Source organism: Lutjanus erythropterus, chromosome 22 (genome assembly GCF_056507025.1).
Source record: "Lutjanus erythropterus isolate fLutEry1 chromosome 22, fLutEry1.hap2, whole genome shotgun sequence".
In the NCBI taxonomy this organism is placed as follows: Eukaryota; Metazoa; Chordata; class Actinopteri; order Lutjaniformes; family Lutjanidae; genus Lutjanus; species Lutjanus erythropterus.
Window position 1 is genome coordinate 1,241,453 of NC_139338.1, and position 19,309 is coordinate 1,260,761.

At 40.7% G+C, this 19,309-nt stretch overlaps 1 protein-coding gene across 1 annotated transcript in view; it reads right to left on the bottom strand.

Annotated features, from left to right (window-relative positions):
* Positions 1–9,423: 9,423 nt before the first annotated feature.
* Positions 9,424–19,309, bottom strand: part of rint1 (RAD50 interactor 1) — a 70,571-nt gene continuing 60,685 nt past the window's right edge. Inside the window, exons 14-15 of the mRNA XM_084710922.1 lie at positions 11,201–11,319; positions 9,424–9,907 (exon numbers count right to left, since the gene is read on the bottom strand). Coding sequence (XP_084567048.1) covers positions 9,694–9,907; positions 11,201–11,319 — 333 coding nt within the window. The 3' untranslated portion in view covers positions 9,424–9,693. The remainder of the gene's footprint in view (positions 9,908–11,200; positions 11,320–19,309) is intronic.

Genomic DNA, 19,309 nt, shown 5'->3' on the forward strand with positions numbered 1-19,309 from the left:
GGGGGGGGTAATGTCATGGTTGTTGAGTTTTTTGGATTTGTTTTGGTGTTCTTGGTGTTTCGGTTTTCCTTGTTTCCCTTTTTCCCCCCTCCCCTTTCCTTCCAGGGCAGTGTGTGTGGCAGCGGCGGCGGTCATTGGCTGGCTCAGCATAATGAGACGCACCTGGCTCTCATCAGTGCACTTCCCCGGGTATATGAGCTTGGCCTAGTCTCCACTCCTGTGCCGGACTATTCAGTCGTTGTCGGTAATGTAGCGCAGCAAGCTTTCTAGTGGATTTTTTGGTGTTTTTCCTTCGTGACTCTAATCAACAGTGTTTTTGTGCAGCCTTCAGTTCCTCTTCCGACCGTGGGTGCAGCTCTCATGCTCCTGATCCTACGCCAGCACGGTTCCCCTCCTGCCGACCCCGCTGCGCCAGCCAGCCGACCGCGTCCAGCACCTGCCCTCGCCTTCCGTTGTTTTTTGCTTTTTGTGAAACAATAAACTCTTTGAGAACTGCTTTTATCTCGCTCTCTGCGTCTGGGGTCCTGGCCAAACTCTGAACCTAACAACTTAGGAAATATTTTTGCTTAATTGATACAATAGAGTAGCACCGTAAGATACAATAGCCTATTTGGGTAATTACAGTGAACATCCTTTTAATGTGCCAGTAGTTCTGCTGAAATAACCCAGACGTTACAACGGAACCGCGTTTACTACATTTTGCAGGCAGTGAAAAAGGTAATTATGGGTTAACTACAGTGATATTACTGGTACCTGCTCATGTTCATCCAGTGTGCCCTTATTTGTGATGAAGCTGGTCATATGTTTCAAAGGAGAAAGTGAACGCTACATTTTACAGGCAGAAAGGTCATTATGGGTAAAGAGCAGTGATATGTCCAGCAGTACCTTGGAACATCTACAACAATTGCTGCAAAACGTCTTGGCTTGTGAACAGGTAAGACTGATAATAAGTAAGAAATGAATAAATAAATTCTTATATAATTACTGACCCAACATCTCACGTCTAGTCGTAATTTACAGAGTAATCACCCAAGTAATTACCCAATTATTTGATATTAAAGATCGATTAATTCCTACACAATAACTAACCTAATATCCTAATTCTGGTCTCATTTTATTTAGTAATTACCTAATATTTATGGTAATTTTCAAATTATTCTACTCCCATTACTTGCCACGATGTGTATTTTACTTCTTAATTTACTGTAATTTCTCGGTAATTTCCCTTATATTACTACATAATTACAGGCCTGGAAAATAAAGGGTTCCCTTTTTTTTTAGTTTATCTAAAGATCATTAAATTGTTTCTGCTTTTCCTTTTTCTTAATCGAAGACCACATTATGAGTTTTCCCGATTACTGTTTTGGCTGCATCCCATACAGTACTTGGAGATACTTCATCATTGTCACTGTGTTCTAAGTAATCCTTAAATTCCTTTTCAATATATTTTTTACACAGCAGGACACTTAATAAACTAGTATTAAGCCTCAATGTTGTGTTTTTAACTTCGGTATCCAGATGCAATTTTATATTCCAGTCCCCACCACAAATAAAACCCCCCGCGGTGTCTTCAATGATTATATTAAATAATTTCTTAATAAATACTTTGTCATTACCTGGGGGTCTGTACAGATTCATTGTAAGTGGTTTATGATCAGTGTATCCTTTTACTGGAATATATTGTCCCTCTGTATTTGTTATCTATTCTGTGAGTTGGAATGTTACTTTATTTGTGATTAATATTGCAACCCCTCTACTGCCCAAAAAATATTTGTTGTTTTTCTCTTTTCATTTTAGTTATTAATTTGTTTTGATGGGATTTGCAGTCCATTAACATTTAAAGTTCAAGTTAGAGTTCTCTCCCAGTTTCTTGTGAGGTGTCACAGCTTTGCATTCCCGGGGTGTGCCAACAGGTTGTGCCCTCAGTGGATTTTTCATCAGCTGTCAGCATCCCCTTCCTCAGCATGTCCTCCGTAGCCTCTTTTACATTGTTATATGTAGTGGGTCTTTCTTCATAAAAGATTCAGAGTTTTGCAGGAGCCAGTGTCTGAAACCTAAGTCCCTTTTCTTTTAACACCATCCTCAGTGGAGCATATTCCCTTCTTTTTTTTTCATAATTTTTACCAGGTAATCATGGTCAAAATAAATTAGATTAGATAGTAGATTAGATGTACCTCTTTTTTTCTCCATGCGGTGTTCAGTGCCAGTTCCTTGGTTCTGTAGACGAGGAAGCAAGCGATCAAGGATCTCAGAGCGGCTTGTGGTAGTGGTTTGGGTCCAAGTGATCTATGACAGCATTGTATTTTAAGATCAATGTCAGGGAGCTGAAACTTGGACTTGATGAATTTCTCCAGAAACTCACATGCATTGTCCCCCTCCTTCCCTTTGGGGACTCCAAAGATGCAGATGCAGTTGTTCCTGCGGGAACGTGCTCCTAAGTCTGTTAACTTGGACTGAATGCATTCTTGTTCCTGCAAAGTTTGGAGAAGCACGTCTTTTGCATTGATGTTCGACTCTTCAACCTCACGTTTCTCTACTTCATTCCACCTGGCCCCTGTAATTTTCAGTTCTGTCCCAATCTCACTCAGTTTCTGGTGGATTTCTTATTTAAAATTCCAAAGCTCTTCCTTCATGTCTTGTTTGACTGTCTCGCGGAAAGTGTTTAGTTTGTTCTTCATGTCTGTATATCCTGTCTTTACTTCAGTATGGATAGTGCTAATGCTGGCCTGCAGGGTGTCCATGGCCATGTGCTCATTAGCTTCACCTGTGCCAACAACTTCATCAGCTCCTCCTGTCATCATTTCCTTGATTGTTTTGCTGTTTTGTTTTACTGTGGTCTTTCTCTTCCTTAGTTCCTATTTCCCCATAAGATTTGTGGTGAACTAAGCGTGAAGATTCCTCTAAATTGGGGAAAATGTTGGACCACTCTGGGAACTCTGATATATATATATATATATATATATATGAGAGACAATGAGAGAGGTATTTTTAACCACTGAACCATCATCATTAACCATCTATTTAAACAGACAGCTTTTTTAAGTGATGTATAAATAGATATCAAAATATTTAAAATGAGTTGCTACAAGGATGTTCATGTTCCTAGTGGAAACAAGAAAAAAAAATAGCATAATTTATTTCCTAATTTGAAATATAGCTAAATTTGTATAATTGGTGTAATATTCAAAGGGCACATGAAAGAGACTGCTTGATGTTTGAGAAAAACAACAAGAGTTCATCTGCAAGTACAGTTAAATAATGGTTTGTAGATTTAATTGTAATTTGGTCAGTGTCAGCTGATTGTCTCATGGCCTGTGCCAAAGAATCTTTGTAAAATAAATAATAAATAATAATATGTGAAAGTGGGCCTTCTCGTCTGGAAAATCTTGAAATGTTAAAAGGATTGATTTTATTACTTACACGCTTGTTGAGGGATATGAGTACATTGTTTTAATCATGGTAGTAAAGTTAGATCCCACACCCATACAACTTCTATTTTTATACTTTCCATTTGATCGAAGGCGATTAAAGGCCTTTTCTGCAACTACTGAGAGAATAGCAGAAGAGGCAATGTTATTGGAAGATGCATTCAGGATATGCAAGAAACAACATTTTCATTTAGCATTATCTGATACCAATCCATGACATGTGGCAACCTGTAGTTGAAGCCAAGCATCATCATCACCGAGCACGACAGGCCACCATCTGTCATTGGCACCAGAATTCGTTGTCACTTACCATGACAGGCGGCTGCCTGTCTTTGGGCCCAGAGTCATTATCATAGACCAGGACAGGTGGCTGCCTATCTTTGGGACCTAGAGTCGCTGTCACGGCCACCTTGGACCAGAAGTCCATGACAAGCAGTGGCTTGTCATTGGCATGAGAATTCATTGTCACTGACGATGACAGATGGCCATCTGTTTTCAGGGCTGATGGGCATTATGAAAAAATAAGCTCAGTTATTAGTAGCTATTAATAATATTATTGTGAGTAATAATGTTAATATAGATAAAACTTTTAATATTGATTAATAATAATGGGGCACCACCCTGTGACCAGGGAGTAATAAATGAGCCGTGAATGCAGTCTCAAAAGAGGCGTGAAATCTGAGTGATGACCTTCCCAACCAGCTGTTACCACAACACATAGACACAAATAATCACAGAAAACTGCCCTTTAAAGTCATATAGAATTTATTAAGATTTCAGCAATACAGTCTTTAAGCAAGCTTGGTTGGAGTCCCCAGCAACAATGAAAGCTTCATCTGGATGAGACAGCTGCTTTCTGTTTATAGTGTCAGATAGGTGAGAGCTATGCTAACGTTAGCATCCAGTGAAATATAGACAGCAGTAATGATCACAACTGTGAGCTCTTTCTTCACTTCTCCTTTTCCAGTTTTTTCTAATTACTTAAGCACAATTTTGAGAACAGGTCTCATGATGTTAAAACACTACACACAATTCACACAACCACACACAAATAGCAGAACACCTTGGATCCTTTGCAAAATGAAACACTTCATTCAAAACTGTACAAAAATGAGTGAAAACCCAACTTTGTCAGCATGTGGCACACACATACCTTTTTTTTAAACTTAGTTTTTATTTCAATTCCAGTAAGTTATACAATCGTTTTCAGTGTCTCCATACTGCTTTTTTCTATCTTTACAACTGTATCTGTGTGGCTTATAGACAAACCACAACAAATTAAAACAAACCAAGCACATCAAGTATTAATTTTGAAATACAACAAAGGTATAAATTATGAAAACAAAGCTAAACAAAAAAGAAAAAGGAAGAAAAAAACAAAAAACCAACAAACAAAAAACAGAAAAAAAAACAAAAACAAAAAAAGAATAATGAGCAAAAAATACTAAGAAAAATTGAAATGAATTAGTAAATGGATAAATAAAATAACAGGTAAAGGTCAGGGAGAGGAACTGCATGTAAATGCATAGAGTGGCATGAGTGTAATGTATACTTCACAAGGTGAATCAGGTAAGAAGATACATATGTACTCTAGGGGTGTGCATGTGGATTTCAATCACTTCACTATGTTAGTATGGCAACAACAGGGCTCCATTTTTTAAAAAAATATTTCTTTTTGAGGGAGTATGTTATCTGTTCCATCTGGTAAATTTCCCATACCTTCTCAATCCACATATTATATGTTGGAGGGTCAGGGTTTAACCATGTTGTGCAGAGGAGGAGCTACATACGATCATTGGCGATAATTCATAATTAATAATATTAATTATGGATTATTAAAATATTTATTTAATTAATTAATAATTAATTAATTATTACATAAGCATAATATTGAAGTTAACTTACAATGGGGCACCACCGGGAAAACCCGTACCAATGATGAGGTGTAAGTTCAGTCTCAAGAGCTCAGGCACTGACTTTGTCAACCAGCTTTATCACAATACACATGAAAAACCAGGACAACTTCTCTTTGCAGTATGACAGGGTTTATTCACACTGATGACATTCATTTACAACCAACATCAACATTGCTGTATAAACCCTATCAACTATAAAACATTACAAGATCAACAAGCATCAAGAAGGGTGTGTGTGTGTGTGTGTGTGAGAGAGAGAGCGAGTGGGGTGTGTGAGCCCGAGCGGGGGGTAAGACGTGGCAAGATGGCGGCGGTGACGCTGCAGGCTAGTTAAACTGTCCCCTGTGGTACCGAACTTTCCTCAGGATGTCCACGGCGTCTCCCTGATTATGTAGTCTTGCCATGATTACGCATGGCTTGTCCCCCGGCTTTCTCTGCATCAAACTCTGGTGTGAGCGCTCGACCTGCACCACCTCCTCCATCTGCAACAGCTCTCTGAGAAGTTTGGAAACAGCCGTGAGGGAGCTTGATCCTGGTTGCTCAGGTACCCCCGCAATCTGTATGTTCCCCCTTCTCATGCTCTCCAAGTCCTCACACTTTTCTTTCAAAACTTACACTTGCTTCTTCAGGTCCGTTACCAAGGTTTGCACTGACACTACTTCATCAGACCAAGTAGACAGACCCTCCTCAATGGCTTGCATATTAGCCTTCACCTGGTCAATTTCCGTGCGCATTGCACCTGTGTTGTTATTGATTTCAGTTTTAACGGCCTTTAATTCGTTTCTTAGGGATTCAAAATCATCTGCTAAGGCATTCTTCAGCTTTTCTCTTATAACCTCATAACCGTCTTTTCTTAAGGAGGAAAGGATATCAGCTTTGACCGATCCAATGTCCATGACAGATTTTTCTGTGGGTGTGGGTGTGGGTGGGGCCTCTTCTGGGTTGTTTGAACTTTTCCCCGAGGTGGTGTTGGGCCTTGTGGCGGACGGGCCGTAATACTTATATTTTCGAAGGTTTGATGCCATCCACGTAGATTTTCCTGACCTATTACTGTACTTTAGTTTATTGATAGTATATTTGTGCGTATTTCGTGCAATTTGGGATGATGAGCATCGTTCCAATAAGAAATTAGTAGGAATTCTACAGGAGCTCTGAAAGGTGCGTCTTACTCCATCAGTGACTCAGTAGCGCCCCTGATCTGATTTTGTTTGAAACAGTTACACATTGCTGTGCTGAATCTAAAACATGTTCAGCATTTCTGCTTTTTAAGTTTTTTTTTTTTTTTTTTAGAGATATTGTTAGGGCAGTGGTTTTCCAAACTTTTTTTTGGCATGACCCCCTTTCAGAAAAATAAATAAATAAATAATAATAACAATAACTGGGTTTGGAAAAATCAAAAGTGATTCAAAAGATTTATTTTGAAAGATCAAAGGTTTTTACAATTGCTTCCACACTAAAATTAACAATAACACAGTTAGTGAAATCTGATACTGAAGGAGCAAAACCTCAGCTCAGATCTGCACAACTATAAGCACATTCTCAGCCTCACATTTTTTTGAAAAACCCTAAACACAGTGTTTTTTCAACTCACTAAACACATTTCTCTATATTAGACACAGAAATCTAATATGTCCCTTACAAAACAGTGCCTTTCAACATACCACACAATTCAAACAATAGATCAAACATGGCCTGCTTAACTGTAAACTCTCCAGTCAGGCATGAGAACTGTAAAGGGGCAGCAGGTTAGTTTTATATTATATATATATATATATATATATATATATATATATATATATATATATACATATATATATATTATATATTTATCAAATGTGCAACATCGGTTACAACAATGATTTTCAGCATCTAAAAGAGGAGCAACCCAAAAAAAGTTTGGAAACTGCAGCCATAACAACATCTTTATAAAAACAAAAAACCCAGACTATTTCATAAAAAAGTAGAAATGTTAGATGTGTTTTAGATTGAGCACAGCGATGTTTAACTGAAATCAGATCGTATGAGGCATGTGTGTGCTTATGGTGACAAAGTTGGGTTTTTACTCATTTTTGTATGGTTTTGAATGAAGCGTTACATTTCGCAAAAGATCTGAGGTGTTCTGCTACTTATGTGTGTGGTTGTGTAAATTGTGTGTAGTGTTTTGAGAAAATGAGCCCTGTTTGCAAAATTGTGTTTCAGCAATTGTAAAAAAAAAACTGTAACTGCAAACCGTGTTTAGTATTTGCTCATGCAGACCTGGGCTGAAATTTTGCACATTGTGTGTCAGGTTTCACTGTGTGTTAATTTTTTTTAGTGTGCAAGCAATCGTAGTCTTTCTATTACTATATCTTACCATTACCACTAATGTTATGATTATTACTACTAGTGTTGTAGCTGTTGTTTTTTGTTTGTAGTTGCTGACATTGCTATTGATGGCTGACAATAGTGATGATGACGATAATAATAGTAACAACCTATTGCTTACATTCTCACTGCCAGTAATCCTATATTACTCCATTATTATTATTGTTGTTGTTGTTGTGATCCTCATCATCAAAGCAATTTTTGTTTGCATTGTTGTTACTGGGGCACAGTGGAAGGGGACAGACTTCACCTCTCTATTCCAAGTATATAGCTTTTTGCAGACTTTGTGGGTTAAACGCACAAGAGGTCTAATTCTCCTTTAAAATAATTTACTGCATGTTTACAGTCAGATAAGCAAACTCATTAAAATCTGCAATAATTAAGAATGGTATATAATGGAACAGTACACTGTAACAAATTTCCTCATTAAATTACATAAAACACTGGCAGAGAAAGCTGCCAGCATGTAACTGTTTTTCTACAGTTGACCTACTGTAATCTATAACAACAGTTTATTACTGAAGAAATATTACAATACTGTGCTTTATGTAATATTATAGAATGTAGGTTTTACAGTAAAATACTGGCAGCTACAGTTGCCAGCAGGAAACTGTTATTTTAGTGTTCCTACCTAATCTCAATAAACAGAGGGGTAGGAGTTATGATGATACACAAATAATTTTGTCTCATGTATTTCAAGTAAATGCAATAAAATGAATGCAATTTTTACTTGTATTAATGGACTGTACTGTACGGTCCATTACTAAGATTCATCAGTTTAGGTTGCAGTTGGGGCTGTGGTAAAAAAAATATTACAAGAAATAGGCATATCTACATTTTAGCAGTCACTCATTTGTAACTTTAAATTTGTAAGCAGCCCTGCTCTGGATTGAGAAGCTGACTTTATTTTCTGTCTGTAATGCAGATATGGCCATGTGCATGGTGTTTTTTATATGTGTACCTGTTTTGTTCTCCACATAATTATGGTATGTAGATTTGGTGTCAGATCATTGACCTTCAGCACCTGGCCTGTATTGACTACCAAATGGCTGAATTTGTGAGGCCTTCTCTTGTGTGTCAGCTGCAAGAATAAGATTTTAGAATAGAGTTGGTTAAGGCTAAGGTTCTATTTGGGCTATTTTTTTAATGCAAAAATAATATAGTTTTAAGATTAAAAGGGTCAATGTTTTGGCTCATTAAAAAAAAAAAAAAGAAAAAAAAAAGAAAGTAGACTTGCATTTCTGCAAGTCTCACACATGAAACCAGGATAATTTCCACCTATGGATGGGTTGGGTGGGACAAATGTTTGAAACTCATTTTCAATTTAAGTCCTGCTGAAAAAAAAAACTGCCCAAAAATCTTTTCTTCCCACATCTTTGCAGATCCTCCTGATAGATTTCTTCTAGTAACAGGGCATCTCTACAATGTTGCACTTATTTAGGCCAGTTAATTATGACAGTGCGCAATTTTTTCAAAAGTTTTTCATCTTTTCCTAATAAAAATTCAGTGTAATTTTGGGGCGTGATTTTAATTGCCTTCTCAGACAGTTCAGCTACTGCTTCAGCTAACAGAATCTTTTCTAAAGACTTCTGCCATTTTGTCATTTCTACTCATGTTTGCAAAACACAAAATTGATGCTTTCATGAAACTTAAATGTAAAAAAACAAACAGAATAAAAAAGACTTTGTCAGCTGGGTTTATTACATAATCCACCAGTCAAAAGAAGATTGTTGTTTATATTTTGTTATGGTATGCTTAAGTCAACTGATGTGTTGGGAAAGTAGGTGCCCAAAACAGGTTATTTCAATGACAATTCAAAAGTATAAACTTACGAAACACTATATGAACAGTCAGAACCTGAAAACCATTACCTGCCTTGTTTACAAAGAAGGCTAAAGTTAATGACAAAAATTCAATAAGAAAGAATTGCAAAGAACTCAAACCGATGTACACTCCACACTAACAGATATTGCCAGAGGGCACTGTTATTGCCCAGGCCAGGAAGCTCTGAGGTTGAGGAGAATCAAGACATCACAGGGTGCCAGGCAAAAAACCCCCAACTCATGCAATGCAGACTCTGGTGGAGGATCCCCTGCCCCTGCCCATTCTCTTGTTTCCCCCTCTGACTCTTTGAGGAGATTCTTTAGCAGAATAGCAGAGCCCACATTAAGACACAAGATGATACATGCTTCCTTAACACTGTGGAGAGAGAAAGGGGGAGAACATGCTAAGTACAATGTTGGTAGAAAAAAGTTACCATTGTAACTCCAATCTTAATCTTTTCAGATAAGAGACATAAGTAATATTATCCATAGTAATACTATAGACATATACAGACTATAGGCATGCCCCTAGTTTGGAAGAGCAGAAATGAGGAGCAGATTGAGAGTTCTGTGCTGTGCTGCTGTGGACAGGGTCAGCAGCAAAACATATTTTAGGCACCTTAAAAAAAATCAATATCAGTTTAAGTGTTCACTATATTTATAAAGTTTTCACCACTTAATGTTGCTGCTGACTTTTCTAACAGGAAACTGAAATTACAGAATCCAAATATCACTTTCTCCAAACCCAACAGAATCCTTTGACAAAACAGTTATATTATCTAACAGATAAAGCCCCTATAGTTCAGTTGGTATAGTGTGCATACTATGTATTGAGGCTGTCAGTCTTCTGCAGCGGCTGCTGGTTTGATTCCTGCCTGCAGCCCATTTGCTGCGTGTCATCCCCTCTCTCTCTACCCCCTTTCCTGTCATATCTTCAGCTGCCCTATCACAATAAAGGCAAAAAGCCCAAAAAATAATCTTTAAAAAAAAAAGAACATCGGAGTTGCTGGTCTACTGCTGCCTTGATCTGGTAGTTTGTTTGTGTTATTGTGTGACTTGAGTGAATCCAAACTAAACCTTTAAAATACAGATGTACATAGTTAATCTGTCCCTTTCTCACACAGATACAATGTAGATATTTATTTTTAAACATTCTTGAAAACACAAAACACAATCATACACCATAAATATAATTTTCCATTTTGTCTCCCTCAATCATTCCCTCAGGTATTAATAACCAGTCCCTCCAGGATGTCACAGGCTTTTTAGCAGGATTGTTGTGGCCAGAAGTGCCTTAATTTCATGACAGCCTTCCTAAAAACATGATCTATCAAATTTGCGGAAAAGTGGCAGAGTTTGGACAAAATTGCAAGGTCTTGCAAAATTCATGGGGATTGGCTTCCTAGAGGGACTGAATAACATTTTCAGAGTATTACCGTAAACAAACACAAGAATTTACTGTTGTGTAATGTTGTGGGTTTTTTATATTATTTTTTACTTTTACTTTCTATGGTCATGTTATAGATATTTGAGGAACTGCAGATGTGTAGACACATTCACTGTAGTAGCACTGAGGAAGGAGGTACACATGTAAACATACACTTGTGCATGCTATGTATTAACGTAAACACACACAAACACATACAAACAGAGACAAATACACACTTACTGCTTGAAGAAATTCTCAGGTCTTTTGCAGTAGTGACCAAACAGAGGAAATAAGTTTCTGGTCATGTCAAATTGAAGCTGAGCTGCACCGCCATCACTGAAATGATTAGACAGGATCACCTGACAGAGAGAGACACATGGATATACTGAATCTATTTTACTGTAACTGCATGGCTTGGAAACCACATGGGTCAGCTTAAAAACCTTAAAGCAGGCAGTGAGGCTGGCAGTCACTGAACTCCAGCTCCAGAGTGTGTACTTTCAGAGCAGTGCACATTTGTTTTCAGGATAACAAGCTTAGACAACATAAATTTTTATATCGCTTGTCAAATGTAATGGATGCTGTTTTATATGTTAAAGTCTCACACTCCTGGTTTAAATTCAGGCGGAGTGTGGCACAAGTGCTTGGGATGCTCATTAGATCAAGTGCATTTTAAAGGACCACTGTGTAGAATTTTCTGGCATCTAGCAGCAGACAGCAACCCCTTTACCTTACCCTCCTCTTCCTAACATGGAGAAGAACGTGCAGCAGTTGTGAAACTCACACAAATTTGAAAAGCCGTATCTGCAGCCATCTTGGTTTGTCCAATCTGGGCTACTGTTGAAATATGGCAGAGCAACATAGCAGTCTCTGTGGAAGAGCTCTATGTATGTGTGTAGTTAGAAACTGCTCTCTGGTAACACACACTCTTGGACACCGGACCTTTAATTTGTCATTGTTGAGGGTATTAAAACCGCAAGGTGGTATATGTGAGGCCTTTGTGAGTCAAATATAAGTAGTGGAATTCAATTCTTGTATAGATATTCAGGTAGACTTTTTCACATCTCAGTTAATTATTAGAAGACAACCCAGAGGGGTGTACAAGCAAGATTAATGAGTTAGGGAGATATGTTGAGCCTAAAGCCAGATTTTTCAGCATCCCAACAGTGCATAGCACTTGCCAACGGGGGTCAGTCTCTGTGTTGCAGTGCAGCTGAGGCAAACATGGCTTTCATGAAAAGAAGAAACATGGCATCTGAAGGATAAAGTTTCAGGATTTCCTAATAAAAATGAAGAACCAGCGAAACAGTGCAGATTACTGACTGTTCAGAGTAGTATATCGTAGTGAGTGTGTAACTTTAGTGAGCCTAAGAGAGGTAAGGTGGCAGACTAATTACTGACTATAGTAACAGTTACTAGTGAATGTGCTGAGCAGAGTAAAAGGTGAGCTGTGAAGTTGTCTTCTGGCAGTGTATGCACAGCCACTGTGCTGTAAATGTGCATTTTAGGTTTGAATTTGTTAGTGAATAAAAGCTACAGCTTCTCCAGACTGAAGCAAGGCTTGTTTTGTTTCCCAGCTATGTGAATATCATCGCTATGATGATCAGCTCCAGCTACGTTAAGACAGTACCACAGTACAGTGGACTACAGTAGAGTCGAGCCGTTTCACACAACTTTTACACAAGTACCACCAAATACTGTATACTCTGGTATGCCAGGATGCTGTTTAAAGGGCGTGGTCATGCCTTTTGGCCACGCCCATCGACAAAATTCATGTCATACGTTCAGGCAGGGACCTGTCACGCACATGTGAAATTTCATGCTGATGCAAACTTCTACACAAAAGGTAATGCTAAATATGTTGCTTTTTCGGGCCGTGGTCCTTCGACGCCCTTTAACGAACCATCACAATCTTCAAAATATAGCATTACCCACTTGTTAAGGTCTTCCTGACCAAATTTGAGTCTGAAATAATCAACACGGTTGGAGCAGCATGTCAAAACCTAAAAAAAGTCATTTTCTGCCACCACCAGGGGGCGCTATGATAATTATGGAATATTTTCATATATGTGTGTTCAGGGCGGAACTATTATCAAAGATGTGAAGTTTGGTGCAGATCCGACCATGTACCCCAAAGTTATAGTTTTCTGTTTCATGGCGAAACGTCAAAATTCACTGCCACCTAACGTCCAGGCCCTTTAACATGAGTGAAAGCTTTTAATAACTTTTGATCACAAAGTAGTCTAGATGGTAGCCAGCAATTTTGAAGTCAATATGATGAATCCTGTAGGAGGAGTTCGTTAAAACACAACAAGTGGAAAGTGCTGTCGGGGCTTCTCTGTAGATGGCGCCATTGAGCCATTTCGCCCCGCCAAACTCAGAGACCCTTAAAATACTAAATTTTTCGCCGGGACTAATGTGCCTGCCACATTTGGTGCGTTTTTGAGTATGATCAAAATGAGATTCATTTGTAGGAAGAAAAAAAATAATAATTCCAACGGTTCCAATAGGGTCCTCGCACCGTTTGGTGCTTGGGCCCTAATAATAATAATAATAAGAAGAAGAATTATCATTAGGGCCCGAGCACCGAAGGCGGTGCGAGGCCCTATTGAAACTGAAGGAATTATTCTTCTTCTTATTAGGGCCCGAGCACCGACCTCGGTGCGAGGACCTATTGAAATTGCTCGGATTATTCTTATTATTAGGGGGCCAAGCCCGCGGGGCCTGGGGACCGCGAATGCAAGGCATACGCGGTTCCCAGGACCAGCGGTGCTGGGAACCCTATTGTAATTGTTCTGATTTTTATTATTATTAGGGCCCGAGCACCCGCGGTGCGAGGCCCTATTGAAATTGCTCGGATTATTCTTATTATTATTATTATTATTCTGGCAATAGTAAATCGCATATTTGGAGGCCTTAACATATCTGAAAACTCATGAAATTTGGCGGCCGCGTCAGTCTCGGCGAAAAATTACGTAATTTAAGGGTCTCGCAAATGGGCGGGGCGAAATGGCTCAGTAGCGCCATCTACAGACGAGCCCCGACGGCATGTTTCTCCGACGCGCACGAAACTTGGTATGCAGATAGAACACACCAGGACGCACAAAAAAGCCTCTTGGAGCCATGGGCTAAACCCTACAGGAAGTCGGCCATTTTGGATTTGGCGGCCGTTTTGGGTGTTTTCCACGTGTCGTATTTGAACGAACTCCTCCGACACGGTTCGTCATAATGGCTTCAAAATCGCGGTGTACCATCTAGACAACTGTGTGATTAAAAGTTGTTAAAAGTTTCACGGCATGTTAAAGTGCCTGGATGTTAGGTGGCGGCGAATTTTGGCGTTTCGCCATGAAACAGGAAATGGCCATACTTTTTGGGGTACATGGTCAGATCTGCACCAAACTTCATGTGTATGATCAGTGTATGGGCCTGAATGGAAATATATGAAAATATTCCATAATTGTCATAGCGCCCCCTGCTGGCGACAGGAAATGTCATGTTTTACAGTCTGAGGCCCTGCTCCCACCATGTTGATTATATCACTCTCAAATTTGGTCTGAAAAGCCTTAAGACCTTGATGACGATACATTATGAAGATCAGGACGTTTCGTCAAACGGCGTTGCCCTGGCGGCGCGGCGAAGGTCCATGTTTCGCCATAAAACAGGAAATGGCTATAACTTTAGTAAAAAAGGTCAGATCTGCACCAAACTTGACATGTCTGATAACAGTCCGGCCCTGAACACACCTATATGAAAATATTCCATAATTATCATAGCGCCCCCTGTTGGCGACAGGAAATTATGTGTTTTACAGTCTGAGGTCCTGCTCCCACCACGTTGACCGTATCAAACTCCAATTTGGTCAGAAAAGCCTTAAGACATTGATGATGCTACATTATGAAGATCAGGACTTCTTGTCAAACGGTGTTACCCTGGCGGCGCGGCGAAGGTCCATGTTTCGCCACAACACAGGAAGTGGCTACAACTGGACTGTACATGGTCAGATCTGCCTGAAACTTGACATGTTTATTAACAGTCCCGGTCTGAACATGTGATATGAGTTTCGTCCATGTCTGTGGTAAAATGGCTTGGCCACGCCCATTAATGCGTTTCGCAAAAACACAGGAAGTGGCTTTAGCCTCCCTGTACTTGGTCAAAACTGCCTGAAATTTTACATGTTCATTAACAGTCCCAGTCTGAACAGGTGATGTGAGTTTTGTCCATGGGCGTGGTAAAATGGCTTGACCACGCCCTTTGACGTGCGGCGCCGCAAATAGTGAGTTTTGGCCGACGTGCACAGAAATTGGTACACATATGTATCACAGGGAGATGAACAAAAAAGTCTCTTGGACCCATAGGCTAAAGTCAACAGGAAGTCGGCAATTTTGAATTTTGTGCTCAATTTTGGCGTTTTCCACATGACCTATTTTAATTAATTCCTCCTACAAAGATTTTTCTATTGACTTCAACACTGGTGTGGAGCATCTAGACAAGTGTGTGATTAAAACTTATTAAAAGATTTGGTCAGCGTTAAACGCTGTGGCTGTAGCGGGGTGGCGAATTTTGGCGTTTCGCAATGAAACAGGAAATTGCTATAACTTTAATGTAAATGAGCCAATCTGCATCAAACTTCACATGTGTGATAATAAGCATGCCCTGAACACATCTATGTAATACTGGGGGCATGAAATGACAGTGAATTCCTTTAAAAAGTACTTCACCCTAAAATGAACTTGCACTCAATAGCTACTCATTCCTGTGCTGATGTGAAGAGGGATGAAGATCTCCAGTTCACAAGACACTCCCATAGCTTCAACAGAAAACATAACCATAGTGACATGCAGTACAATTGAAGTGAAGAGTGATCAGTTTTATAATGTAAAAATGAACACAAAAAGCTCCATGCTGCACGAATGATTTAATCCTGGAAAAAACTCAGACAACAGACAGAGTTTTTCTCAGAAACAGTGACCTGTTATGCATAGAGTTTCCTTAGCAATCTTTTAAAAAAGAAGAAAATGTCTGAGCACTTGGACATTGAGGAGAAACAGTGTTTTTGGCTGCAGCTGTGCCGCTTGGGATAGAGCTTGTGTAGAGGCTACAGTTGACAATGAGGCTGAAAACACGGTGTAAATGGTGTCTTTTTGGGTTACATTTTACTGTCACCTCTTACAGACACTTAAATCACAGCACAGGAGCGGTACATAGACAGTTTGTGGGTTATTTGTGCGCACTTGAGGTTTTCACCCGTCCCTGCATCGGCACGGGGGTGAGTGGGTGTCGAGAGCCGTTTGGTTTTCCAGGCTCACTGTGGCTTCGGGGCGACGTCGGACGGTCGCGGCCACGCGTGGCCTCTCCGCTCCGGGGCGGGTCCGGCCATCGGGAGGCGGTGGTCGGCCCCCCGAGTGGTGCGGGGGTGCTCGGGCCCGTTCATCGCTGCTTGCAGCTTTAATTATTATTATTATTATTATTTTTATTCTTCCGCCACTAAAAGTCCTGCTGCAGGCTAAACTGTGCAAGGTAGGGCGGTGCAATTTGGAGGGCTGGCCCACACCCCCGCCCGTAACTCAGACGCAAAAAACTGCACACGTCCGCCTACAGGGGGCGCTATAACCAACGACAACGCGTTTTGGCCTATAACTCCCAGACCGTATGTCGCACATTCAAAAACCTTATATCCAGAGATTCGTTGAATGGAGCTGAGTCACTTTGTAATTGGCCACGCCCACTTCCGCCTAAATAATTTTTTCACAAAATCGCGAAAACTGGAAAACCTGCTTTTTTGAACTCCTCCTAGGGATTTTGTCCGATCTGCACGAAAATTGGCCCGTACACTGTTCTCGTACTCATGAGCTAAAGTTATCAAAAGATTTTTTTTGGGTTGAAAATTCCGCGAATTATTAACGAACAAATTTCCGTAGCTAGCCTTAAAAATGGAAAATGATGCATATCTCGGTCAAAGTAAATGCTATCGACACCAAATCAGAGATCCTTGGTTGGCATGAGACTGGGAGCCTATGAGCTGAATTTGGCGAATGTTGGCTCCTAGGGGGCGCTAGAGATATGGGAAGTTTATATCTCTAGAACGGCTGCACCGATTTCTACCAAATTTGGTCTGTATGAAGGAGGGCCGGTCCTGAGGCCATATCTTCAAGGGGGTCATGACAGGTCAATGTGGGCGGGGCTTATTACAAGATAAACAAAAAAAATTAATTTCTGCCAAAGTATAATACTTAGGGCTTTGAAATTTTATGGGTACATGTAGAATAGGACTCAGATCCCGCCTACCGAAAATCGCGTTTGTGCTCCACAAGGGGGCGCTATAACGCATTTTTGCCTATAACTTTCACATTTTAAATGACACGTTGAAAAATCTTATATTGCCATATTCCCTGAATAGCGCTGGATTTTCTGACGTAGGCCACGCCCACTTTCGCCAAAAATTCCCGTCGCTAGGTCGCCGCGTGTCCGAAACCTACTTTTTGGAACTCCTCCTACAGTTTAAGCGCCATCTGTGCCAAACTTTGCACATACAATGTCTAGACGTGTCTCACCTAAAGTTATCAAAAGAATTGTTGCACGACAAAAAATTCGCTAATTATAACCAAACGATTTCTTGGCTAGCTTAAAAAACACATGTTGTGTCATATTTCGGTCAAACTACACTCTTTTGACTTCAAACTTAACACGGTGGTTCCAGAGGTCATCCACAGACTCTGTGCCAAATTTGGTGCGGATCGGCCAATAGGGGGCGCTACAAACCCAAAAACATCGAGTTTCCAAAAAGTTGCTCAGATTCCTACGAAATTCGCTGCACATGATCTGGACTCCCTCCTGATGCCAACCGCCAACTTACGTAATGATTGGTCAAAGTGGGCGGGATTTATTACAACTACCTGAAAATCACCACGCATTCTGCCTGTGGCACTAACAGTGCACAGCCACTACAGTGAATACTGCAGCTCAGCATCAGACTGTGTCCTGACAATTGCCCTGAACTGGAAGGCCGCGGCTCGGACGACGGCGCGCGTCACCGCGATCGCCCCGAGCCCCGCGTCCCTCGGGGCCCGCGGCGGCGGGTTCCGAGGGCCGCTGGGGTCGGGTCGCGCGGGGAGGCTTGGCCCCCGTTCATAACTGCTTGCAGTTCTAGTTATTAGGGCCCGAGCACCGACCTCGGTGCGAGGACCTATTGAAATTGCTCGGATTATTAGGGCCCGAGCACCCGCGGTGCGAGGCCCTATTGAAATTGCTCGGATTATTCTTATTATTATTATTATTATTCTGGCAATAGTAAATCGCATATTTGGAGGCCTTAACATATCTGAAAACTCATGAAATTTGGCGGCCGCGTCAGTCCCGGCGAAAAATTACGTAATTTAAGGGTCTCGCGAATGGGCGGGGCGAAATGGCTCAGTAGCGCCATCTACAGACGAGCCCCGACGGCATGTTTCTCCGACGCGCACGAAACTTGGTACGCAGATAGAACACACCGGGACGCACAAAAAAGCCTCTTGGAGCCATGGGCTAAACCCTACAGGAAGTCGGCCATTTTGGATTTGGCGCCCGTTTTGGGCGTTTTCCACGTGTCGTATTTGAACGAACTCCTCCGACACGGTTCGTCATAATGGCTTCAAAATCGCTGTGTACCATCTAGACAACTGTGTGATTAAAAGTTGTTAAAAGTTTCACGTCATGTTAAAGTGCCTGGATGTTATGTGCCGGCGAATTTTGGCGTTTCGCCATGAAACAGGAAATGGCTATAAATTTTTGGGGTACATGGTCAGATCTGCACCAAACTTCATGTGTATGATCAGTGTATGGGCCTGAACGGAAATATATGAAAATATTCCATAATTATCATAGCGCCCCCTGCTGGCGACAGGAAATGTCATGTTTTACAGTCTGAACTCCTGCTCCCACCATGTTGATTATATCAAACTCCAATTTGGTCAGAAAAGCCTTAAGACATTGATGATGCTACATTATGAAGATCAGGACATTTCGTCAAAGGGCGTTGCCCTGGCAGCGCGGCGAAGGTCCATGTTTCGCCATAAAACAGGAAATGGCTATAACTTTAGTAAAAAAGGTCAGATCTGCACCAAACTTGACATGTCTGATAATAGTCCGGCCCTGAACACACCTATATGAAAATATTCCATAATTCTCATAGCGCCCCCTGTTGGCGACAGGAAATTATGTGTTTTACAGTCTGAGGTCCTGCTCCCACCACTTTGACCGTATCAAACTCCAATTTGGTCTGAAAAGCCTTGAGACATTGATGATGCTATATCCTGAAGATCAGGATGCCTCGTTAAACGGCGTTGCCCTGGCGGCGTGGCGAAGGTCCATGCT